Source organism: Monodelphis domestica, chromosome 2 (genome assembly GCF_027887165.1).
Source record: "Monodelphis domestica isolate mMonDom1 chromosome 2, mMonDom1.pri, whole genome shotgun sequence".
Classification (NCBI taxonomy): domain Eukaryota; kingdom Metazoa; phylum Chordata; class Mammalia; order Didelphimorphia; family Didelphidae; genus Monodelphis; species Monodelphis domestica.
Genome location: NC_077228.1, coordinates 196,330,991 through 196,357,386, shown reverse-complemented (window position 1 = coordinate 196,357,386; position 26,396 = coordinate 196,330,991). Strand labels below are relative to the sequence as shown.

The 26,396-nt window shown below is 37.7% G+C and overlaps 3 protein-coding genes and 1 non-coding gene across 4 annotated transcripts; all 4 read right to left on the bottom strand.

Annotated features, from left to right (window-relative positions):
- Nucleotides 1-4,682: 4,682 nt before the first annotated feature.
- On the bottom strand, nucleotides 4,683-5,290 carry LOC100014967 (keratin-associated protein 3-1-like). The gene has a single exon (XM_001369129.4). The coding sequence runs from the start codon at nucleotides 5,249-5,251 to the stop codon at nucleotides 4,943-4,945; it is 309 nt and encodes a 102-aa protein (XP_001369166.1). The 5' UTR covers nucleotides 5,252-5,290; the 3' UTR covers nucleotides 4,683-4,942.
- A 5,716-nt stretch (nucleotides 5,291-11,006) lies between these two features.
- LOC100014934 (keratin-associated protein 3-1-like) lies at nucleotides 11,007-11,696 on the bottom strand. Its single transcript, XM_001369100.3, has one exon. It carries the CDS (start codon nucleotides 11,647-11,649, stop codon nucleotides 11,335-11,337), a length of 315 nt encoding a protein of 104 aa, XP_001369137.1. The 5' UTR covers nucleotides 11,650-11,696; the 3' UTR covers nucleotides 11,007-11,334.
- An 11,392-nt stretch (nucleotides 11,697-23,088) lies between these two features.
- On the bottom strand, nucleotides 23,089-23,980 carry LOC100014891 (keratin-associated protein 9-3-like). Its single transcript, XM_007482245.2, has one exon. The coding sequence runs from the start codon at nucleotides 23,943-23,945 to the stop codon at nucleotides 23,490-23,492; it is 456 nt and encodes a 151-aa protein (XP_007482307.2). The 5' UTR covers nucleotides 23,946-23,980; the 3' UTR covers nucleotides 23,089-23,489.
- Nucleotides 23,981-25,342: 1,362 nt separating this feature from the next.
- LOC130457678 (U6 spliceosomal RNA) lies at nucleotides 25,343-25,445 on the bottom strand. The gene has a single exon (XR_008916970.1). It is a non-coding gene; the product is annotated as a U6 spliceosomal RNA (small nuclear RNA).
- Between the last annotated feature and the right edge of the window lie 951 nt (nucleotides 25,446-26,396).

Sequence of the window (26,396 nt, the reverse complement as noted above, 5' to 3'; positions counted from 1 at the left end):
TCAGAGCTCAGCAGCCACAGGGGAGGCAGGGCTCACGGGGGCAAGGCTGGGTGTATGTGGTCAGGTCCAGGTTCTCCAGGCTTGGGAGGGGCTGGGAAGAATTGAGCAGGAAGCATGTGGGCACACAGGGCTGAGGGATGTGGCAAGGGGGTGGGCAGCAGTCACAACAGGTGGGCTCCAGCAGCCAAGTGGTATGTGGGCAGGTGCTGGGCAGGCAGACTCCGCATCGGCAGCACTTGTCAGAAGAGCAGATGGTGGTGGCGGGTCCAGTGGGGACACTGCAGCAGCAGTCGTGGAAAGACATGGTGTTGGGGATGTTTTTCCTGCTTAATAGAAAAGAAAGATGTGGTTTTTGATGGCTTGAATGTCTCCTCTCTTATATACTCTTCCCAGTGGGTGTTGACCCAAGACAAAGACTTCCTGTCCCCAATTTTCTTGTCCATGCCACCTTCTTTCCATGAGATCCTCTAATCAGTTTGGCATCCATGAAGATTTCTGAGTCCTATTAAGTTAGTCATATTTGCTTTGCAATACTCAGATTCATTATCCAGGAAGTTTGTCAGTAGAGCTCATGTTTTATCTTCAAAGGGACTTGTCATCATAGTCCTCATCACCAATTTTGGTCATTCGTTGAAGTGACAATTCAGCAAAGTAGTTTCTTTTTGTCTTTTCCTTTAGGTTCTATATATGCTTTGTGGCTGGTGAGACCCTAACCATCAAGAAAATGATCTCAAATGACTCGTTCTCCTTATGCATTGCTTTTGCTTATTGAGGGATGTAGCTAGTATTTACGTAGTATTTTAAGCTTTGCAAAGCATTTTACATATGTTCTCTTAGCTGAATGCATCTGAGATAGGAAGACATTTCTAGAATATTACCTCTTAAAAATTATTTCCATGGTGGGCATCTAGGTGGCTTAGTGAATTGATGAGCCAGGTCTAAAGAGGAGGAATCCTGGGTTCAAATCTGACTTCAGACACTTCCTAGCTGGGCAAGTCACTTAACCTCCATTGTCTAGTCTTCATCTCTCTCCTACTTTGGAACCAAAACACAGTATTGGTTCTGAGATGTAAGGTAAGTTTAAATATATATATATATCCTAGTAGACTTACTTGGTAACAAAATTTACATTTCTTGTAGACTGGGTTAAAGTTGACTGGGATATACTGTGAGTAGTACAGCCTACCATTAGAATTTTTCAGAAGTGGAATTGGATACTGAGTCTTAGAACTTTGGACTTGGACCCTGGAACTACTCTTGTCTCTGATTGGTGAGCTTGAATGATCCTGCTTGAAACCAGTCTTCCATGTCATTTCCCATACTTCATCTTTAACTGATCCCATCAGCTCTCCCTTCATCACCTTTTTTTTTTGCTCACTACTAGAACCTAGGATTTTGAGCAGGGGAAAACTTTGGGTTTTGATAGGTAGAATTAGTATTTTTCTTATTTTCTGGCCACCATTTCCAAACTTCCTTTTCCAGCTCACTCTTTATGTGCTTTCTTTCTCCTACTCAAATGTAAGCTCCTTGAGGGCAGGGACCAAGTTGCTTCTCTTGTATTTGTATCTTCATTTTTAGCACAGTATTTGACATGAACAAGTGACCTCTGCCTCTGTCCCTCTCTGTGTTTGTGTCTCTCTTTTTTCCTCTCTTCTCCCCTCATTGGATTATTACTTTTTGTTGTCAAGGGAGATTCTTGTTCCTCTCTGCTTTGTGCTGGTCTAGATGGCCACTGGGGAGCCTTCTGATGGCATTTTGTGCTTCTGAGGCTAAATTTAAGTTTGCAAAAGTATCTCAAAAAATACATAATACTGTGGATCCTGACAGAGTCTTTGCTCATAAATTCTGCTTAGGAACTAAGGAGAAAACACATAATCACACTGAAGAAGAGGAGCCTAGATTTAGATAGAGAAGGAACCTTAGAGGCCATCTAGCCAATCATTTCAAGATAGGATACATATAAATGAAGTGATTTGTCCAAGGTCACATGAAAAGTAAATTAGAGAGCCAGTGCCAATTTGTTTGAAGCCAAGTTCTCTAACTTGAAATATAGTACACTCATGACAACTTTTTGATGCTTTTAGCATGATGATGGCCTTTTAAAAAATATGTAGTTTAGGGGTCAGCTAGGTGAGTCAGTGGACTGAGAGCCAGGCCTAGAGATGAGAGGTCCTGGGTTCATATCTGACCTCAGACACTTCCTAGCTGTGTAACCCTGGGTAAGCCACTTATCCCCCATTGTTTAGCTTTTACCACTCTTCTGCCTTGGAATCAACACATCATATTGATTTTTAGATGGAAAGTAAGGATTTTTAATATATATATACATTATATTATAAAAGGGTTTAAAATATATATGTATATTAAAAACCCTTATATATAGTTTAAATAAAGAAAAGAGCTTTTTATTTCTTGGGGTTATTGGTGGAGGAAAGGGTCTGGGCTTCTCTAAGTGACCATGTAGTATTTTATAAATATTAATCTTTCCTACAGTAATGGTTGCTCCTTTGAGCTGGGTTTTAGATTTTAAACCTTAGACTTAGGTTTGAGTCATGGCTCAGCCACTTACACGTTATGTGACCTTGTGAAGTTGTTTTTACTTCTCAGTCTCAATTTCTTCATCTATAAAATGAGAGAGTTGGACTTAATGATTTCTGAAATCTCTTTCAGGTCTGATGTTTGGGACTTCTATAATTTTGGGGTCAATAGCTTACTTTTAAAACACTGAATCAAAAGACAAATCATAAGAATTCTGTTTACTATGACTTTAAATGATGAATTCCAGTTTGGGCATGGAAAGAGTGTGAGTTAAAGGGAAGAACTGTAAACTATAGCATGCTTCTCTTTGGGCTACTCATTCTTTTACTGCTCCTGCCCTACACGGTCAGTTGATAGTGACAGGTGTATATCTCCACTGTGACTATACACTATGAATTCCTCTGGTGTCCCACAGTACTAGTGTATACATAGGAAAACTTCAGTAAACATTAGCTGAATGATTTTTAAAAATTAAGGAGCTTTCATTTATATAGTGCTTTGAGATTTGCAAAATGTTTTACAAATATTGCTTTATTTAATCTTCACAATAACCCTGAGAAATAGTTGCTTTTTTACAGTTTCTATTTTGCACATGAGGAAAGTGAGACAGACAGAAATTAAGTAACTTGCCCAGGTTCACACAGCTAGTAAATATCTGAAGTCAAATTTGAATCCAAGTCTTCATGATTCCATGGTTACTATACCACCTAGCTGCCTTTTAGAAATTTCAAGGGTACTAATTACTTGGTAGTAGTTTTATGAGAATTCAGGGAAAAATAAAATAATCCAGCCTGCTAATATGTAGATAGAAAGGTGACTGAATCAATTGTGAAGAGATTGGTGACTTTAACTTTTAAAAAATAACACAGAGACTCAAGTAATTTTTATTTAGAAAAAAGTCATTATATATAGTTTGGCTGATACAAATTTAAATATTCCCATTTGCTATTTCTTTATACAGAGCATTTTAAATCAAAATTGAAAATTAGTGATAAAAATGGAAAATGTGTGGTTCCCGTGATTCCTTCCCTTCTTCCTTTCTCCTTCTGTTTTTCCCTCCCTCCCTCCCTCCCTCCTTCCCTTCCTTCCTTCCTTCCTTCCTTCCTTCCTTCCTTCCTTGCTTCCTTCCTTCCTTCCTTCCTTCCTTCCTTCCTTCCTTCCTTCCTTCCTTCCTTCCTTCCTTCCTTCCCTCTCTTTCTTAAATTGTTATAATTTTCCGTTGAAACAAAAAGATGAGATGACCATATAACAAGTGAGGGATAAATAATTAATAGTTTGCATACTCTATTGGTATCCTCATGAAGTCAGAAGAACTAAAGAAAGGACCCCATTAGTGGTGAACTTATTGGAGAATGTGGACACACAAGATTCATCATTTGAGCAAATACTATATTAATAAGATTATAGATCCATTGGAATATTTAAGTACCTTCCAAATAACCTTCTTCCCTACCTCCCTTCCCAATAGAAGTATTAGTAAGCAAGCCAAAACATTGGATCTTTGACAATGTATGATTTATTTTGCACCCATAGTTCACCACTTCTCTGCTGAGAAGAGGGAATCATGCTTCACTTCAGTCTTCTGGAGTTCTGATAAGACAATAATTTCTTTTGAAAATAATTCAGCTTTTAGGGATAATCCTATTTTTCTTTCTTTTTTGTATATTTTGTTTGATAAGATCAAAATAGACTCTTCTCTGACTGATAGGAAGTTCTTCAGATCTTAGATGATAGAAGTAACTTGTTGGAGGTAGTAGGGAAAATGAAAATTAAAACTTGAGGTTGAAATGTTAAGCATAGTGATATTGGATTTGGAGATTTTAAATAATACTTAATTTTGTAACCATTTTTTCAGGTAATTTTCCTTCAAATGTCCAAATCTGAAAATGTTAAGGTGTTGCTTTAAGGTACAAGATTTCTGCTGCTGTCATCAGAAAGTGTAATTCTGCTGAGTATATTTATGGAAGCATGATGCCCAGGTTAATAGGCTTTGGATAATTATGACTTGGAATGATGAGGCAACTCATAGTTTGGGAGGCATGGATGTTTATTTCATTTTTAAATTTGGGAGGGCTTAGTGACATTTTTTATTTTTTAATTTTATTTTTTTCATTAAGTTTTTTAACAAACATTCATCTTTCCCCACTCCAACCCCAAATACCAAAATAGAAAAAAATCCATGTAACAAATATGCATAGTTATATTACTGATGTTTTCCATTTCTTTTTTCAGATGTTTTAAAGCACCTTGAGAAAACATTTCATGAACTGTAATGTCCAAATACTGAACGATTTCTTTGAGAGTATTCAATTGTTTGCTAAATTGCCCTTAGCAAATGCCAGAGTTCCTCAGGAGTCATGTTGATAAGCTGGCAAAAACCAAGGTATCTCTTTTAAAATGGTACCTAGCAGCAAGATGGGTCACACTCACAGGGCTGAATGCATGTGGTCACTGAGATGCCACACAGGTTGGGGGTCGGGTGGCAGGAGTTGAGCAACCAGCAAGATGGCACATAGGGATCGGGCACACAGCAAGGGGGAGGGCATCCGCAGTCACAGCAAGTGGGCTGGAGAAGGCTGATCTCATGGGGGCAGGTGCTGGGCAGGCAAACTCCACACCTGCAGAATTTGTCTGAAGAGCAGATGGTGGTGGCAGGACCAGAGGGGATGCTGCAGCAGCAGCAGCCCTGGGGGCAGGTTCCACAGCAAGACATTGTTTCAGTAGTTCAAGTTTCTCTTGGGAGGCGAGGAGAAATGATGGCTAGAGAACAAGCTTGGACAGGTGCTCCTGTGCCAAAGTGGCCTCTGGATCTTTTATATACCTCCTCTCCAACTGAGCAGTTCCTCAAAACTTAAGGATTCTTCCCTGTTGTTGTTTGTCTTTTTTTTTTCACGTGCATAACTTGTTAGTTTATTTTTTTTCTAGGAGGAATAAAAAGCATGGCATGTTGCTACTTGTAAGATCCATTAGTCTGGGCAGTGTGGTGCAGGAGAAGGTCACCAGGTTTAAGAACTGCAATCAATTTCATCTTCAGTCTTTACTAGGAGTGAGCTAAGTGAATGTGGATCCTTGATTTTACTTCTTTCTCATCTGCAACATGGAATTCAAATTCATTTTATTGATGGGGAAACTGAGGCTTGAGAGGTTAAGTGACTCACTTAGGACCACACAGATCAATGTTGAATTAGATTAGGCATTCTTAATTTGAGGTCCAAGAAATTCCCAGAGTTCTGTGGATAGATTTCAAGGAGTTTGTGAATGTGGGTGGGAAAAGGAATACATCTTTATTTTTGTTGTAATTGCTTTTCTTTGTAAACCTGTATATTTTATGCTTTAAAAATATTCTGAGGATTCTACTCCTTAGGTTTTACAGGACTTCCAAAGGAGTCCAAAACAGAAAAAGGTCAGGAACCTCTTGGAACTAGATGCTCCCCAAGGTCTAGTCTAGGTCTGACATTACATCAGGAGGGATGGTGACCTTCAATGTCACTTCCCCCCTAGAAATAGAAAGAGTTGGACTCGATAGTCTCCAAAATATTTATATGAAAAGATTTCTCTGTTTCTTTTTAACATTTTCTTCAGACAGGCAAGATTGAAATCTAGAACCCAGGTCTTTGGACTCCTCGCACAATAAAGGACTGAAGCAGCATTTAATAGGTGATAACTACATAGGTTCGAAATGAGGGCAGTTGGGGGGTGCTGAGCGTAGAGTCAAGAAAACTAATTTCTTGAGTTCAAATCTTTTCTCAGACACTTTCTGGATGTTCAACCCTGGGAAAATTATTTAACCCTATTTACTTGAGTTTCTTCATCTGTAAAATGAGCTGGAGAAGAAAACGGCAAAGCATTATAATATTTTTGACAAGAAAACTCCAAATAGGACCATGAAGAGTCGGATATGACTGAAAAAGACTGAACAACAACATGGTACAGGTTTCTTCACTTTTTGTCCAGGCTCTGTCCCCCACTTGTTCTGTGACCTTGGAGATGTCCCTTCATCCCTCTTGCCTTTATTTTCTTCATTTTCAGAATGAGAGGGTTGAAAAATGAGATAATCTGATCTGTGACAGTTTTTCATAGATAGAACAGGAAGTACTCAAGGCCATTCTTTAATACTCTAGGTTGCAAGAGGAGTTGTTGATATGCTTCAATGGAGGGATGTTTGCATCCTAGGAAGATACTCCACGCTAATGAAATCATTGGCCCAGAACAAAATAAAAATCAATTTCATAATTCACCTCCATAAAACCACTTAAAGAGAATATGTAGGAGAGTAACAAATACTTTAGGGCATCTTGGGAAAATGGAAGTTGGGAAAGAACTTTAGATTTATTGAAGCCTCATAGTTTAATCATTATGCAATTTGTTTTGCTATGGAAAAAACACATGATGATGATATCACCTCATGCTGTAACTAAATAAGAAGCATTTTAAAACTTTTAATAAAGAAACCAAGTCTTGTTTTTTTCAGAAATTTCTTTTTTTCTTTAAAAATCTTTAAAAAATAATCTATTTTCTGTTAGACATCAGTGATGAATGGGCTAGTTTTGCCCAACCCTTAAAGATTACTTGTTTCCTTAAGATTACTTGTTGTCAGAAGATAGATCTCTGGGGAGCAAAATGAGGAAGGATGCATTTGGAAATGAAGGTAATATAAGAGCAAAAGTTATTTCCATTTAATGTTTTTTTTTTGGTAATTCAAGTCTTTTACTTAATCTAGGATTTTAGATAAAATAGGCTATCCACTGCCACAGAAGGAACTGATGGAGTCTGAATGCAGATTGAAGCATATCATTCTTCACTTTTATCTCCTTCGTGAGATTTTTTTTTTTTTTGGTATAAGCAATATGTGTCTTCTTTCCCACACTGACAAATATGTATTGAATGATAACACATATATAATCTGTAGCATATTGCCTACCATCTTAGGAGGGAAAGAAGGAAGGAAGGGAAAGAACCTAGACCAGAAAATGTCAGAAAATGATTATTAGATATTTTATCCATGTATTACTGGGAAAATAAAATAGATAAAATGCCAAATAAAGGTAACTATTCAAAAAATCTAGACTTCTAGATAACTTTGCATCAGGATCCTCGGCATTTATGGCCAATTAATTGAAGACATGCTTGGAACAGTCTATCCTCTGCAATCAACACAAATGACCAAACAAACCAACAAATTGAAAAAAATACTTGAAGTCAAAACAGTACCTTGTTCTTAAATTTTTAGATTTCCCTTTTTTTCTTCTGAGCATCTATTGGTCTTTAGCTAGAGCACTTAGAACTCATTATGAAGGATGAGATGGTCAAGGCTAAGATGAGAATTGCTAGGCAAATATCAGAGGTACAAAGTAGAAGTATATTAAAGAATGATATTAAATAGTGAATTAACAGTTTTTCTTGTGTAAGGAAAATATATTGATGACATTTCTCTACTTCTGTCCCTTCTTTGCTTTTATAGTTTATACTAGGCTACCCTAGTTTCGATATCCATGAGGCAGCTAGGAGGTATAGTAGATCGAGAGCCAGATTAGAAAACTGGAAGAACTCACTGGACTCATAACCTGCCTCTGTGACCATGAGGAAGTTACTTCACCTCTCCTGTTCTCAGTTTCTTCTTCTATAAAATGGGCACAATAATAGCATCTCCTTTCCATGGTTGTTGTGAGGATCAAATGAGATTGTGTTTTTAAAGCACTTTCAAACCTTAAGGTGTTACGTAGATGTTAGTTAATATTATTATCACTGTGGATAACTGTAGGGAAACTAAAGGGGTGAATTAGATAGAGCACCCTGCTCGGAATCAGGAAGACCTGACTTCAAATATAGTTTCAGACACTTACTAGCTGTGTGACCATAGACAGGTCATGTAACCCTGTTTACCTTAGTTTCTTCATCCATTAGATGGAGAAGGAAATAGCAAACCATTCTAGTATCTGTGCCAAGAAAGCCCCAAATTCAGTCATGAAGAGTCAGGCACAGCTGAAAGAACTGAACAGCAACAACAACACAGATGACTTTAATAGACTCCTAACTGGTCTCCCTTCTTCTAGTCTTTCCCCTTTCCCATCTATCCTGCAGATGTTTCTGACAAATTAATTTTCCTAAAGTACAAGTCTGGTAACAGAAACACTTTTTCACATAATATACTTCCCATGTGAGCCCCGAGAAAATTCTTTGAAGTGGATACTTTGGGAATTTCAAGCTTCTCTTTACTTATGAAGAAACCAAGACTCAAATAGGTTGTGATTTGGTCCTACTTATGCAGCAAGTAGAGGCCAAGGGTGGTCTTTGAACTCATGACTTTTTTTAAAGTTCATTGAAACTCCCTACCATGCTACAATGCTTCTCTGATCATAGAGGTGAAGAACTAGAAGCTAAGGGGGGTGTCCACCGGTTATTGCCATAAGACTAATGCATTATAGCAAATGAATGTAATGGAATACTCTTATGATACAAGAAATGGCAAACGTAATGTTTTCAGAGAAACCTGGTAAGACTTGCATTAACTGATGCAGAAAAAAGTGGGCAGTATCAAAAAAGCAATTTATACAATAGCAACATGGTAAAGATGAACAACTTTGAAAGAAAATTTTGATGAATGTGATTACCAATTATGATTCTTAAGATCAATGATGAAGAATATTATTCACCTTATGGCAGGTTGTGGCCCAATATACACAATTAGATAGACAGGGCCAATGGCCACTGTGGGAATTTCTTTTGCTTGATTATGTATGTTTGTTGTAAGGATTTTGTTTGGAGAGAAAATAAGTGGTTGTAAATTAAAGAATTAAATTAAAAGTCTCTCAGAGCTATATCATAGATTTAGTCCTAGAAGGGATTGGAGAAATCATTCCATTCAACCTCTCTCTCTCTCTCTCTCTTTTTTAAACAGAAGAAACTTTCAGAGAGATTGTTATTTGCCTAGGTAACATAACTAGTCAGTAAAAAGAGTACTATCAGTGCCTGGCATATAATAGGTACTTGACAAAGTTAAATTGATTGATTAATTAATCACTCTCCCTCCTAAACAGACACTTCACCTGCACCTTCAGTATGTTGCAATGGAAAAAGAATTGAACTTGAAGTCATAGGATCTGAATTCAAATTCCAACTCTGCTACTTTTACAGTAATGTGGACTTAGCATGTCTGGGCTTCAGTTTTCTTATTATAAAATCAAGGAATCATGTAAAATATTCTAAATGAATCAATTAATTAAACTTAATTTAAATGAATGAATGAATGAATAAAATCAAGGAGTTGGAGTAATTCTAAGATTCCAGATCTATTATACTGAGTTTTTGATACCCTGCAGAATAAAGTCCAAACTCCTTAGTTTGACATTCAGGGACCTCCTTTCTACATTTCTAGTATTATTTCATACACTCCCTCTTCATTCACCTTAGGATTCAGCCAAACTAGGCATTTCCCATTTCCCTTTATTTATAGCATGCCTTATGCCTGCCATCACCTTGGTGAAGGTCTCACCATCTCATTTCTTGGACTATTGCAGTAGCTTGCTGATTGACCTCCTTGTCTCATGTCTCTCCCCACTCTGGTCCATTCTCTATTCATTTGCCAAATGGATTTTCCTAAAGTACAGGTCTGACCATGTCATTTAATTAGTAAACTCTAGTGGCTCCCATTAAATACAGTATCAAATATGAAATCCTGGTGAATTTTATGCCCTTCATAACCTGCCCCCTTCTACATGTTCAACCTTTTTGCAACTTACACGTCTCCTCTACTTGACCACCACCATTCAGAGATTCAACGGCAGTGAGATCATAGTACAATGAAGGAGAAAAGCAAGATATAAACAGTGTAAGTTGGAGATAATTTTAGAAGAAAGGTATCAAGATTAAAGAGGACTGGGAAAGGTTTCTTTCAGGAGACAGGATATTGATTGAGCCCGAGGAAGCCAGGGAAGTCAGTAGAAGGGAGAGAGCTCCAGGCTAGGGGGCAACCAATGAAAGCACTCAGAATCTAGTAATGGATTGTCATGTGTGAGGAACAACATGGAGAGCAAGGACTGGCTTTTGCCTTGTGTTTTTCTTTTCTTTTTCTTTTTGTATTTCCAGAGTTTAGCACAGTGCCTGGAAAATAGTAGGCACTTAATAAATGCTTGTTAACTTGACCTGACAAATAGATTTATACAAGTTCACTCCATCAGTCTACTTGGTGAAGAGCAATTTAGTTTGATTCAAGTCAATTCAATTGAACAACCTTTTATTAAGTGCCTGCTATATGCCCTCCTGGCAGGAATGAAACTATATATTAGTCCCAGGACAGAGGAGAGGTAAGGGCTAAGCAAATAGGGTTAAGTGACAGGGTCATATAGTCAGGAAGTGTCTGAGGCCAGATTTATACCCAGGACCTCCCATCTCTAGGTCTGGTTCTCTATCCACCAGGCTGCCCTTCCACGTTCTTTTTCAAAAGCAGTAACACTGAACTGAATGAGAAGTCACACAAGTCATATTTGCTAAGCCAGGAAATTGAAGTTTATTCGCCCATGAACAGCAGCATTTTGTTCATATACCACCCCAAAGCAGTAAGATAGCATTAGAGAGAGAGAGAGAGAGATCTCCCAATATCCCATGAATGTGGAAGGATGGACAGACACTCCGTGGAGGGAAGATGGACAGCTTCATATAAACACTGTCCAAAGACTTGGAAGCTGATTCTCTTCCAATCCTTCCACAGGAAGCATGGACTTGGCAGAGGGTAATGTGGAAAGCCAGGGATTACTTCGAGGACTGGACCGCCAGGTTACTGGCGGGAAGAGCTGTAAATTAGCAGCAGGGTTCGCACCTGCGCTCCCCCTCGCAGCAACGCTCAGTGTAGGTGGTCAGGTTGATTCCGCAGAGACCAGGGGTGGGGTGGCAAGAATTGAGCAGCCAGCAAGATGGCACGTAGGGATCGGGCATGCAGCAAGGGGGAGGGCAGCAGTCACAGCAGGTGGGCTGGAGAAGGCTGATCTCGTGGGGGCAGGTGCTGGGCAGGCAGACTCCACACCGGCAGCATTTGTCTGAAGAGCAGATGGTGGTGGCTGGCCCAGTGGGGACACTGCAGCAGCAGTCATGTCGGCAAACTCCACAGCAAGACATGATGTGAGTAGGTTTGGCTTGTCTTTCTAGTAAGTGTGCAAAGAGGAGGATTTTCCCAATGTGATGGCTTACTGTTTCTCTGCCACTCTTATATATACCCGGACCGACGGGCGTGGCCCATGACACTTTATGTCAATTTCCATTTAAAAAACGCACCACCTCATTACTTAGATGTTTATTTCCTAGGAAGTGCTTCTCACCTCATAAAAAAAGGTGATTGGCTTGTTTGGTTTCCAGATTAGGATTCTTTCCAATTGTCTTCTGTCACTACAAAGAGGAACTCATTTTCTTGTTCAAAGGCAAAAGTCATTATCTTCTAATCATCATCGTCATTAAAGATGACTCAGTATGTGTGGCCCCTTACAACTTCATCATGTTTTCTGACTTAGTGTTCCCTCAGCAGCAAACATAGTTCCTTGTAAATAAGTGATAAGTGATAGAATTTTAGAATCAATTATTTATGAATGAGGAAAGGATCATTTAGTCTTTAGGGAAGTGGCTAACTTTGTAGAATTAGGAAATGGATAAGAGAAGGGCTAAACAGTCTAGATAGAAAGGGGTCATTGAGACCTTATTTTAAAAATTAATTTGTTTGTTACTTTAAAATATTCAGTTAACTCCTCCCCTCCCCTCATTAGAGAAAGCAGCATTTGTTAAATGAGACCTTATTTTTAAAAATGCATAGAAGAGAAAGTCAGATTAAAAAATAAAGGCAAGCAAAAGAGCATTGAAAGATACATATTTAAAAAGAAAAGCAAGTTGAGCATAATAGAGATCTGAAATTTCTTGTACCACCTTCCTTTTTAACTCTATGTGTATGAAAATGCCCATTTTATGTGATATTTTCTAAGTTAAGAATAAAAATTAAAAACAGTGAAAAATCAAATAATTAAAAACAAAAGGAAAAACACCGAACAAAGACTAGAAAAAATCCCAGGAACTATCAGTGGGAGAAAATTCAATGGAAGTAACCATAAGAAAGTTTCGAACTGGGTGGTATCTTTCAGGATCTCACATTAAAGTTCTGGATCTAGAAAATGTGACTGGTTCACAGGGGAAATAGGTTTTCCATATTTTTCCTCACTCTTATTAAAGAGATAATTCAATCATTTGCTTGTATGAGAGTATAAATGACAGGACTTTTATAAATGTGATATTTTTTGAATATTTAAAAAGGGGGGAATAGCCTAAGAAATTATTTAGAAACAGGATATCATTTCTTTATGAGAAATCTCTATTTTGAGAGTTTTATAAAAGCACAAATACTAGCTCCTATTCGTAGTTAAAATATAAGATAGACATATATATATATATTTATGTACACACACACACAATTCCCTAGTTGGGAAAGGAGACTGAAGCTAAGGATATGTCAGTGAATAAATTGATAGAAGTCTGAAATAAAGTCATTAAACTTTACATTCATTAGAATGTAAATTTTTTGAACACAGGCACTATTTCGTTTTGTACTTGCATAGTAGAGAGCTATTATATATCGGGATCTTAATAAATATTTGTTGAATTGAACTGAATTGAACTGGGTTGCTTTGTCCTTTTGCCTGGTAATATAATTGGTGACACTATGAAACTATGCTGAGTTGTTCTATTCACCTGCATTCCCAAAATGGACTTGGGCATCCTGAGTACTAAGTTTCTAAATTCAATCCTTCAAGGTCTACTATCCCACCTTATAAAATTTGATCACAGAATCATAGATAAAAGGCTGGGAAAGATCTGAGAGGCTATGTAGTCTAGTCTTCTCATTTTACAGATTAGGAAACTGAGACCTAGTGTCAAACAGGTAGTAAGCTCAGAGTCAAACTGGAAAACAGGTCCTCTACAGGTGTGTGTGTGTTTTTTAAACCCTTACTTTCTATCTTAGAAACAACTCTAAGACAGAAGGGCAAGGCTAGGCAATTAGGTTTAAGTGACTTGCCCAGGATCACACAACTAGGAAGCATCTGAGGCTAGATTTGAATCCAGGTTCTCCTGACTCCACATCTGGCACTCTATCCACTGTGTCACCTAGCTGCTCCAATAGGTCTTCTTTGAACTCAGTGTTTTTTTCTACTATAGCATGTCACACTCCTTTTTAATCATCCAATCAGATAATTGATAAACAATTATTATGCACCTACAGTATGTCAACAACTATGCTATATATCGAGGATACAAAGACAAAAATGAATAGTCCCTGTTCTCAAGGACACTTACATTCTGTCATGAAAAATAGTATGTAGATTGATAAATATATAGAAAAATGGAAAATAAAGGTAATTTTGATGTGAGAGGTTGCAGCTGAGGAGACTGAAAAAGGTCTCTCCTCTTTTGGGAGGCTTACATGAACAGAAACATTAGTTCTTATCATCACCACTATTATTATATTTTTTCAATTTATGGTTTCATTACACATCCCTATGAAATATCATGTCTGTGATAAACATATGCTGAACACTTCTTCCAAGAAAAAAATTTCCCTTGCCTAACCATAACAATTTAAAATGTTTTGAGGATTATAGGGTGTATTTCACAAAATAAAAATTGCTGCCATTCTAGGTCAAGCTCTTATTTTATAGGTGCTGTGAAGTTATGTGCAGTGAGAGCAAAGATTATTAAAGATTCATTAGTCACCTTTTTTAGAGGCCCCTTGATGCTTTACTAACCATCCTCCCACATCAGAACTAGAAAGGTTCTTCTGGAAAATTTCTCTCACGCAAAGGCTCATGGATTTTCCTGAGAGTACTCTGTGAGTCAGACATAGAGATGATATTTGGAGCTATCTATTCTTCAGTGTCATTCCTTGTTCTTAAGCCTGAGACACTTCATCTCTTCCCAGAAGCAGGATATAGGATACCTTCCTGTTTGTCATTCTAATAAAAAATGTCAGTAAGTAAAAACAATTGAACTTTATTATTTGAGTTGAGGGATTTGTATTTGTTTTGTTTTAAAATTTTAATGAAGTTCTTAATAAAACAGACTGGGGGAAATTCTGTGATATCATTGTGATTATGTGATCTGGGGCAAGTCACAAAACCTTTCTGGTACTTGGCTCTTCTCTGAAAAATAAAAGTGTAGGACTAAGTGGAACCTGTACCCATGATTTCATCATCAAGTAATATTAGATTTATCAAAAATTCTTTGTTGGCTTCATTGTAAAATATGAACTTTTCTTCCTTCCTCTTCCTCCTCCTTCTCCTCCTCTTCCTTCTCCTCCTTTTCCTCCTTCTCCTTCATCTCTTCTCCTTCTCCTTCTTCTTCTCCTTCTTCTTCTTCTTCTTCTCCTTCTTCTTCTTCTTCTTCTTCTTCTTCTTCTTCTTCTTCTTCTTCTTCTTCTTCTTCTTCTTCTTCTTCTTCTTCTTCTTCTTCTTCTTCTTCTTCTTCTTCTTCTTCTTCTTCTTCTTCTTCTTCTTCTTCTTCTTCTTCTTCTTCTTCTTCTTCTTCTTCTTCTTCTTCTTCTTCTCCTTCTTCTCCTTCTTCTCCTTCTTCTCCTTCTTCTCCTTCTTCTTCTTCTTCTTCTTCTTCTTCTTCTTCTTCTTCTTCTTCTTCTTCTTCTTCTTCTTCTTCTTCTTCTTCTTCTTCTTCTTCTTCTTCTTCTTCTTCTTCTTCTTCTTCTTCTTCTTCTTCTTCTTTTTCTTCTTCTTCTTCTTCTTCTTCTTCTTCTTCTTCTTCTTCTTCTTCTTCTTCTTCTTCATACAAGTAGTAATATAATAGACAAAGTGTAATTTTTTATTACCTTATTATTTTGTAAAATTGCCCTGAAAGTAACTCTCATACTAGGGTTTGTACTCATGTAAAGATAGTTGATATAAGGCAAAAGATATTTGGATGTGCTCAAGTGGATGGAGAAGTCATATTCAGATATATGTTTCTTATATGATATGTGAAATGAAGAGTCTTGACACAGGAATAATTCAGAAATCTGCATGGCATTCATCTGGGTGGGTAAGTACTCAAATATTGTCCAAAACTAAGAACAGAATTAATAACTCCCATCTATGGATGATTCTTGTAAAGATAATAATATTGGCTATTAAAATGCAATTCAAGTATTTATAAACAAGAAACTCAACATATTTCTCCCTTCTAGGTGTGTACCATTTCACCTGTGACTGCCTCTGCTATTTCTCAACATTTTGCTTTCCCCAACAAATAATTTCATAAGTTGGTGAATAAACTATAGTTCTGCAATGATCCTGGTTCTCACTGATATGAATTTAATATATATATATATATAAATATGTATACATATATGTTTATGTATGTGTATGTTATATATCCATATCTATAGATAGATATCTATATCTTAAAACCCTTACTTTTGTCTTAGATAGTAAGTATCTTGATAGTAAGTATCAGTGCCAAGGCAGAAGAGTGCTAAAGGGATAGGCAGTTGGGGTTAAGTGACTTGCCCACGGTCAGACAGTTAGGAAGTGTCAGATTTGAACCCAGGACCTACTATCTCCAGACCTGGTTTCTATCCTGTGAGCCACCAAGCTGCCCCCAACAGACCTCTTCTTATATATTAATGGTTTTTAAATGAATACAATAAAATACATAGGACTATAAAGAAAATCAAATACACTAAAATATTATTATTAAGATATTAAAAGAAAATAAAACAAATCCATAAGCCTCTGGTTAAGGATCCCTGGTAGAGGATAGAGAAGTAGCCTTGAAGATAGAATGACTAGAGTTAAAGATTTGCCTTTCCCTTATACTGACTTATACTGACTGTCAAATTCTAACCAAGTCATTCAAGTTCTTAGGTTAAATTTAACTTCTAGGCTACAGCTCTCAAACTTTTTTGACTTCAGACCACTTTACACACTTAAAAGTTACTAGTATAGTCACTGGGCTAAATCTTGGGGGTACAAAGAAAGGTAAAAGCAACCCTTGCTCTCAAAACATATCTTAATAGGGGAAATAATATGTATACATATAATATGTATATACAAGATACTTATTCGAGAGATAAGAATCTTAGATGGAAAGGCACTAGCAAATGTGAGGCTCAAGAAAGACCTTCAGTAGAAGGTGTCATAGGAACTCAGTCTTGAAGGATGCTGAGGAAACAAAAAAGCCAAGAGGAAAAGGGCAGGGTATTGTGGATGGTGGACCAGTGGATATGGAATATTGTGTTCAAGGAACTACAAATAAGTCACTATTGCTAAATCTTAGAATGCATAGAGGAGGTATAAAAAGAATGGAATGATAGGAAGGGACTTGATTTTGAAGAATATTAAAAAAAGAATCAAAGAATATCAAAGAAAAGATGTTATGGTTGATCCTGAAGGAAAATGGAAGGGAGTTTCCTCTTTCAACTAATTATTTTTGCTAAGTAGTTGCTGAACTCTGGTGTACTGCAGGAGGTCTTTATTTGATAAATTTGGTGCCCTGGAGAAAAGTTCTAGTTGCCTCATCCTAGTTATGACACTGATGAGTTCAGAAAAAATGATGTAAGATTTACAAAGGAGCAATCAGATAGCCACTTAAGCCCAGAGGGCCCAAATGAAGATTTCTGGCTTTTAGGGGTTGTGGGAGATGGAGGAATTAAAAATAACTTTGCACTACTACCCCAGGGGATCCAATATTTTTCCCCTCAAAGGCATCTACCGGGACCATGGATTTTTTCCTGTCTGATTTGTGGCATGTTCCTTCCCTGTGGTATTTGCTGCAATGTTGTATATGCACAGTCAGTTTCTGGAAGTACAAAAGCTTCTTTACAATGTGCACAGACTTTATGGGATATGGGAAGGTAATCACAAGGCCAGACTGATTAATCATCTTAAGGTAGCTCAGTTAAATTGAAGATTCACATTTATCTCCAGCTCTAACTCCTTGATTAGTCTTGCTGACGTTCTCTCTTCCTCTTAATAGTTCTTCTAGTCACTTGGAAAGTTGTTCTTTTTGTCTGGCCTTCAAGTCTAGTCCTTGATCCAAGGTCAAAACTGCTCTTTTTACAGCTGTCCAAACCCTAGCTCAATAGCTAGGTAGCTAGGTGGCCCAGTGAAGAGTCTTGGACCTGTACTCAGGAAGACTCAGCTTCCTGAGTTCAAATCCAGCCTCAGACATTTATTAGCTAAGCTATATGACCTTGGACTAGTCACTTAATACTGCTTACCTCATTTATAAAATGAGCTGGAGAAGGAAATGGAAAACCAATCCAGTATGTTTGTAAGGGAAATTCCAAATGGGGTCAAGGACAATTGGGCACAATTGTAAAATGACTTAACAACAACAAACCTAGCTTAGTAGATTTATTTCCTCTGGATTCTACCAATAGCCAGATGGTCCAGTGGATAAGTGTTGGATCTAGAGTTAGAAAGAGCTATATGACCCCGACCAAGGCACTTAACTTCTATCTACCTCAGTTTCCTTAATAGTAAAATGGGAATAACAATAATAGTGCCTAGCTCCCAGGATTGTTATGAGAATTAAATGGAGAATATCTTTATAAGCACTAAGCATAATACCTTGCATATAGTAAACCCTTAATAAATGCTTATTTTCTCCTTTCCAACATAATTTCTATTTCCTTTTATAGGGAATATATCTCTGAGATATTTCCATTTTTAACCTTTCATGCTCTATGCTTGAGTAGGTATCAGAGCACATGGGTTCAAATTCAACTTCTGCCACTTCCTTCCTCTTGTTATCTCAAGCAAATCACTTAAATTTCTGGGTTTCAACATGGCATCATAGCTAGAGACTGGATTTAGAGTTTGGAAGGCCAGAGTTCAAATACCTCCTTTAACATTTAGTGACTCAGTGACCCCAATTGAAACATAAATTCCACTCAGTGTCTCCAAGTATACTTTTTAAGTTTGTAAGTTGGAGAGGAGACATTGATTTGATCTGCATTGAAAGATGGAATCTCCTTACTGTCAGGTCCCTTATCCCAGTGAAATCATAGGTCTGATCTTGGAGAAAAAAAGTTGAGTGAATTGGACTAGAGTAGAGGACAGTCCTTTCCAGCCCTAAAACTGTAATCTTATGATCCCTCCATACCCTTATCTTGTATTCTGCTGGCACAGAATTGCCTTGATAATAAGATGAATCATCAGAAGAGAATCCTATGTATAATATTTCTATCTGAAGGCAAAAAATGAATTAGCACTGGGAGTCCAAAGTAAAACATGGGGTTCCCAAGCACTCTGAGATTATTTTAATCAGCCTCTTGGTTTTTCACAGTATTTCTTGCCAGAGGTTTTCACATCAGAGTTCATTTCACAAACCCAGTATTTTTAGATGGGTGCAGAACCCTTTGTCTCTTCCAAGTTTCAAAATCATTTGTTGCCAAAATGGCCTTTGAAAGATAAAATGGAATCAAGATCATATCTCTTAAGCCACAGGCAGCTTTGGTTGTGAGCTAGTAATTAACAAAATAAGTTTCTGCTAGAAAAAATAGAACATAAGTTCCTGAAGGGCAGGGACCTTTTTTGTCTTTTGCTTTCTATACCCCCCTGTGTGTCATACAATGCCTCTCAGAGTGTATGAAGTATTCAAGAAAGACTAGTACTTCTGGCTTGAGGGGTTGCTGAACCCTTTTCTGGGTTCCTTTCCTCTTTTAGTGCCTACCTGACACCCAGTGATCACCTTCATCTCCAAGAAGCTGTAGCATGCACAGCAGTGGCACCCCAGTAAACAATCTTGGCAGGTGGACTAAGCCAAGTTAAGGGTAACTGATAGACTTCCAAACCATTGGTGAGGAAGGTGGGTTATTTACCCCAGGCAGGTGAAGGCTTTCCTCCAACAGTACGGGTAGATGAGAACAATTTGTTCCAATGGCTATGAAGGTGGTGGAAGTGTGTGCTATGAAGTGCTTAGAGACTAGTTAGACATTGAGGAAGCAGCATCTCAAGCCATCACCATCATCTTGTCTTGCCACCAGACTTGGATGACTGTGGAAGAGAGAGTGAGACTGATATGCAACTTTTCCTAGCTTAAATCCAATTTGTGTTGGAGTCAAAAGACATCACCCAGTAGTGGGATTTTGGTCTTCTTCAAGCACAGAGGACAACAACTACAATGCCTTGTATATAGTAGGTGCTGATTGAATGCTTATTGTTTGAGTAATGACTTCTCAATAATCATTGATTCTAAAAGAGCACTATTGAACTAGAGAAGGAAAAAATGGTTTCACCAAGAAAATAAAAGATGAAGAACAATTTATAGATATTCCTGTAAGTGACCATCTGGTTGATGTGATCAGGAATGGAGGATAACATTTCTGCAGCTCTCCACTATGCATCACAGGGAGTAATTTCCCTCTGAGTGGGCTTTTGTGATTGTACCCTTTGGAATAATCTCGGAATGAACACTAGAAGTCATCTAGTCCAACTCTCTCACATTTATAAAAAAGAAACAGAGACCCATGGAGATTAAATGATTTACTCAATATCATTTGGATAGGAAATGTCAGAGGCAGAAGTGGAACTCAGACCCTCTGATTCAGGAGCCATGAGTCTGTCTCTCCATTATACCATGAAGATTCATTTGCTTAGTGATGAGAGTAATTGAAGAGTAGAAGCAATGGTAAATTGACTAATCTGGATTTCAAAGTAACTTGCCACGTGAGAGTCATAAAGTCTCTAAATATGAGAGCTATCATTTATAATTGGCTCCAGTAACACAGTCTGGGTAAACAACACTGTTGGTTAACTAACCTGGTTCAACATTTAAAGCGGGGTCAGGAGACCTAGGGTTTTGTGTCATAATAGACAAATCACTTCACCTTAGAATCATATTTTCCTCTTCTGTATTATGTAGAAGTTCTAAAACATAGAACTGCCAGGAGAAAAAGATTGGCATATAATGAGGTGGTATATTCATTTATTATTATTTTTAAAGTTATTAAGCTGCTTTTCCTCTGTGGATAGTTCTCTCTCCCTCTAACTCTTTTGTTAAACCTCTACTGCTCCTCCTTGCTTTCTCTTTCTTTTCCTCTGAGAGGAGCTCTCTTTCCTCCATGTTATATTTGGGTAGCTAGGTGGTACATTGGATAGAGCACCAAGCCTGAAGTCAGAAAGACTCATTTTCCTGAGCTTAAATCTGGCCTCAGACACTTACTAGCTGAATGACCCAGGCCAAGTCACTTAACTCTGTTTACCTCAGTTTCTTTATCTATAAAATGAACTGGAAAAGGAAATGGCAAACCACTCCAATATCTTTGACAAGAAAATCCCAAATGGAGTCAGGAAGAGCTGGACACAACTGAAATGACCGAATAATAACAATAATAAATGTTATGTTTCTAATAAAATATTTAATTTTAAAAAAGCAAGGTAAAAGTTTTATCTATTATTAAAAAAACAAATTATGTTTCTTTTTATTGGTTCAAGAGATCAACTGATTATTTTCTTCTTTATTTACCCCTGGCCCACTAGGAAAAAAAAGAACCCTTTTCTGCTTTAGGCTACAAACACTGACTCTGCCCCCTCCCTTCCCTATAATCTGTTCATGTTTTGCTTTTCTAGAATAGTTGAAGTTATTTATTAGGAAATATATTAAACATCCAGACATGATAGCTGGTCATGTATCTAGCATTCAGTGATAGAATTATTAGGGATCCCCAAAGGATTTAATCTTTCTCAAAAATAACTTTCATCACCTCCAAGATCCTTCCTTGCTCTTGGAAGCAGGACATACCCATTTTATCCATTCACACCAAGGAGAAGGTTCACTGCCTTGAGGAAGTCTGCCCACTGATCTATGGTTTCTAGTCATCCCTAAGCTGTGCTCCTAGATAGATCTGCCCTCATCTGTTCTGGATCTCACAACTCTCAGTCTCCTAATCCATTTCATTACTCACTGGCTTAATCATACCCAGTTTGGATCCCAACCCTGACTCTCACTGAACATTGATTGATAGTCTGGGATCCTCTATCCTCTCTCAACCATGTCTTTTATCTTGTGGCCCTTTAATTCTTTTCAACTTCTGAACTCCGGTACAATACTGTCTTGGATTCTAGAAAATCAAAGTCAAGAGAGGAAGGTCATGGCCTAGGATTTAGATTTAATAGAACTCTCAGATTTAGTAGGTAAAGAACGACCATCAATAGTCATCTTGTAATAGGGTAGTGGAGGGAATGTTGAGCTTGGAGTCAGGAAGACCTGAGTTCAATTTCTTTCTTAGATATTTCCTAGCTATACAACTCTGGGCAAGTCACTCTCTCAGCCTCAGTTTCCTCATCAGTAAAATGAGGATAATAATTTTGCCTACCTCCTTGAGTTGTTTTGAGAATTAAATGAAATCTCATATGTATAGTACACTCTGTGAACCTTAGAGCACCAAGTATGAATACTTATTATTACTATTATTTAGCTGTGAGATAAAAGGTTTGAAATGTAATTACACAAAAACTGAAATTGCCATCCATGATTATTCCATGTGCAGAAGAAAAAAAGTAAAAGAATTGCTTGAATCTCAGAAATATTTGAATTTTTATGGTACCTTATTTTATTTTCATATATTGTTGTTCAACAACAATAAAACCAAAATTATAACTAAAAGCTTAATCATGGAGGCTTCTTGAAGAGCTCATCTGATGTCTTATACATTGACCTGATCCCTTAGGCTTTGGTTTTGCCTTCAGGAATCATGGTAACCATATGAACCCTTTCCATTCTTAATTAAATTCTGCGAGATTCTAAAGTGATCTCTTGGTTTTTAATTCTTATATCATCTCGGCTAACTCTTTCTGTTCTTCCTGTCAGATCTTATACCCTGCAGTGATGGGACCAAGTTAATTAGGAGAGATTAATGAGACCTGAAGGAAAAGAACCCTTCAGGTGAAGAAGGGAGTGTTTTCAGGTTATGATTTGAGCAGCTGACACATGAAGGCCATGCCAGGTCAAGCTAAATTTCAACTGATAAACAAATCCAAATTGTTAGGAAGGACTTTTTAACCAGCATTTATGTTGTTGTTCAGTCATGTCTGACTCTTGGTGACCGCACTCACAGTTTTCTTGCTGAAGATACTAAAATAGTTTACTATTTCCTTCTCCAGCTTGTTTTACAGATGAAGAAATTGAGGCAAACAAGACCAAGAAACTTGCCCAGGGTTGCATAGCTAGTAACTATCTGAGGCCAGATTTGGCCTCAGAAAGATGAGCCTTCCTGTCCCCAGGTCTGGCACTCTATTCACTGTACCATCTGGATATTTATGATTCCAAATAGTCTCAGCCATTTGCAAAGTCCAGCTAATGACTTCTTCGAGGAAGGGGGTTAGTGCCATTTTAATTTGACAGAAGAAGAAACTGAGATTCTGAAACTTGAATTGACTTACCCGAGGTTATTCTGCTGGCAAATTAATGCAGCGAGCATTCAAACCCAAGTCCCTGGATTCTAATTCTAGAAGTCCTTCTACAATACCATGATTCCAATAAGCAGTAATTAATCTAGTGAATAAAAAATGGCAAGAACTGTACTTCATTTAGTTTATAGAATTTATTAGGCTACTCACAGAGGACACTGTATCACAGATGTCACTGAGAAATCAAAGAAGAAAAAGATAATCATTGGGAAGACTTAGAACAGAACAAAAACTCTGCTGCTGTGTGACACAACAGTCATGTGAGAATTTAGCATGTTGTCCAAGCAGATTCTCATCCGTGGCCTTTAGAAGTCCTTAGTTTATATATTTCACTTGATGTTTGAGATCTAGAGAATTTTCTAAGAACAAAGAATTTGGTCAGTCAAAAAAAATAGGCATGAATGAGGATGATAGCTTGACACAAAATACAAATTTCACAAATGATTAGTAGCCCAACGTCAATTCTCTAAGAAGCAAATTTGAGATGTCTTGTCCTCGGCACACCAAGGGGCAGCATCTGGATTCTTAGCAGGTGGGTTCACAGCAAGTGGGCTCACAGCAGGTAGGCTGGCAGCAGTAGCAGCAGCAGGCTGGACGGCAGCAAGACTGGCCACAGTAGGATGGGCGGCAGCAAGAGGCCTGGGCGTGGTGGAGCTGGCAGCAAGATGGGGGAGTGCAGCTGACCACGCAGCAAGGTGGCAGGCAAGTGCCCTCCACCCTGCAGTCTGGGCGGCACCACCTGGTGCGGCAGCTCACTCCACAGCACTCAGGTTGATAACACCTGGTCCTGCAGGTGGTCTCACAGTTGGGCCCACAGCAGGCTCCAGAGCCACCTTGTTGGCAGCAGCCGGTCCCACATCCTCCCTGTTGGCAGCAGCCGGTTCCACAGCTCTCCTGGCAGCAGCTAGATCCACAGTTCCCTCCAGTAGAGCAGCTGGGGAAGCCACAGAAGCTGGTGGAGCAGGTGTTGCAGCAGGACATGGTGTTGGGAGCTGGACTTTGAGTTTAACTGCAAAGAGAAGTTATTGAAGTTTTGTTCTTACCTTCCTTGCTACCCCTTTTATATATTCTATGGCTCGCGACTGTTTACACAAGACAGAAAAGCTCTTCCTTATTTTTATGCCAATCGACTTCTTTCTAACCTTCTGATTGGCCCATCACTGAGACACTCATGAAACAACGTGAGCAGTAATTCCAAAATAACTCTGTTTTTATGGTTCCATTAGAACTCATCATATCAATTCTTTGTCCCTTAGAACACTTCTGTGGTTTTTCAAGATCAAAGAGTCCTGGAATTTTAGTCCAAGCCTACACCCTTATTTTCCATCTCTAGGGATGCCATGTGATCATCTGCTGGGGCCTCTCAAGGCTTAATCCAAATTGTTCTCTCATTCATAACTACCATTTTCCCCTCTTGGATGAGTAAGCCAAATTCAGCTGGATTCATAAAGTTCTTTGCTTGGTTGATTCTGAGGTAGGTAACTTCCTATTCCAATGGCAAGTTAGCACAATATTCAAATTAAACAATCATTTATAAAGAGTCTACTATATTTAAGGTACTGTCTTTGGTGCTAGGGATAAAGAGAAAAAAGAAACAAGATCTTTTTTTTGGATTTGTTCTACCTGAATTCTATATAGATGTTAAAATAAAGATCCTTAATTTGGTTGGCAATGTTGAGGAAAAAAAAAACCCTTCAAAGAGCTTATATTCTACTGGAGAATCAATAGAATGTGACTTTTGTATTCTTATTGATTGGTTCTAAATATACAAAAACATATGTTCATTTTAGGGAAAAGGATCTCCCCTTATAGACTGAGTAAAAGCTATTACTCATAATAGCTGCCCCCATCTTATGTATGAGTATGTGATTTTGAAATTGTAGTACTTAACATTCTTTGTTATTTATATAGTGCCTGTGGGAACTCTAGCTGACAGGACAGTCCCCTTTACCCCCTAGTGGACAGCTCTCTAGGTTCAATGTAGTCTATGGGTGTCACTTCTTATTTATTTATTTAGCTATTTATTCATCCATTTATTTATTTATTTTGTTTGAGAAATTTCATTATATTATATTATTTTTAAATATAAATTTATTTTAAAAATATTTTCCATGGTTACGTGATTCATCTTTTTTCCTTCCCGTCTTCCTTCCTTCCTGCAGGAGAAGAGCAAATCCACTGGGTTATACATATATTATCAATCAAATTCTATTTCTATATTATTCATTTTTGTAATAATTTTTAAAACCAAAATCCCAAGTCAAATACCCACATAAACAAGTGACAAATCATGTTTTTCTACTGGATCTCTACTCCCACAGTTCTTTCTCTAGATGTGGATAGCATTCTTTGTCATAAGTCCCTTGGGATTGTCCTGAAAAAATATGGAAAGTTTCATGAATTTGTATGTCATCCTTGTGCAGGGGCCATGTTAACATTCCCTGTGTCATTCCAATTTTAGTATATATGCTGCTGAAGCTGCCGAACTGTGGATCCAACTTCTAAAACCATAGCTTCTTAGTGCTACTGGTGCATTTTTCTTGAAAAGTCAGTCAGAGGACTCAACTAGAACAAAACAAAAAGTATATATTGAAATGGAATTAGAAGGAAAGTAACAACAAAACATTCCCCCATAAACCTAGGGTATGCTCTCCCCAGAGACATATAGCACTAGCGGAGAACATGGATTCATGTAGGGGACACATATGGAGAAGCACCTATTTAGAGAACATGAGTGGCCACAGTGCTCATTACTGTTGCTGTTGAGTCATTTTCAGTCATGTTCAATGCTTTGTGACCCTATTCAGGGTTATCTTGGTAGAGATACTAAAATGGTTTGCCATTTCCTTCTCTGGCTCAATTTAGAGATGAGGAAACTGAGGCAAAAGTCTTAAGTGACTTTTTCAATGTCACACATGTACGTGTCTGAGGCTGGTATTGAGTTTGGGAAGATTAGTCTTCCTAACTCTAGGCCTGGCACTTAATCCATGGTGCACACGTAGATGTGTAACTCAAGTCTTGGTTGCTACAGTGCTGCTGATGCATTCTAATAATATTATAGTATTTATCTGTTCCCCCAGGGTCTTCTCTCTCTTCTAGTCTCTAGAAGATACTGATATACTTTAATGTCCTTTGAACCATTTTCTGGACTTATAGTCAACATTAGATACTGTTACAGTGACAGAATGCTCAAGTTTTCATGAAATACTGACCCAACTTTTGATGATAATAATGAATATAAAACTTTCTTCTTTCTTTCTTTCTTTCTTTCTTTCTTTCTTTCTTTCTTTCTTTCTTTCTTTCTTTCTTTCTTTCTTTCTTTCTTTCTTTCTTTCTTTCTTTCTTTCTTTCTTTCTTTCTTTCTTTCTTTCTTTCTTTCTTTCTTTCTTTCTTTCTTTCTTTCTTTCCTTCTTTCCTTCTTTCCTTCTTTCC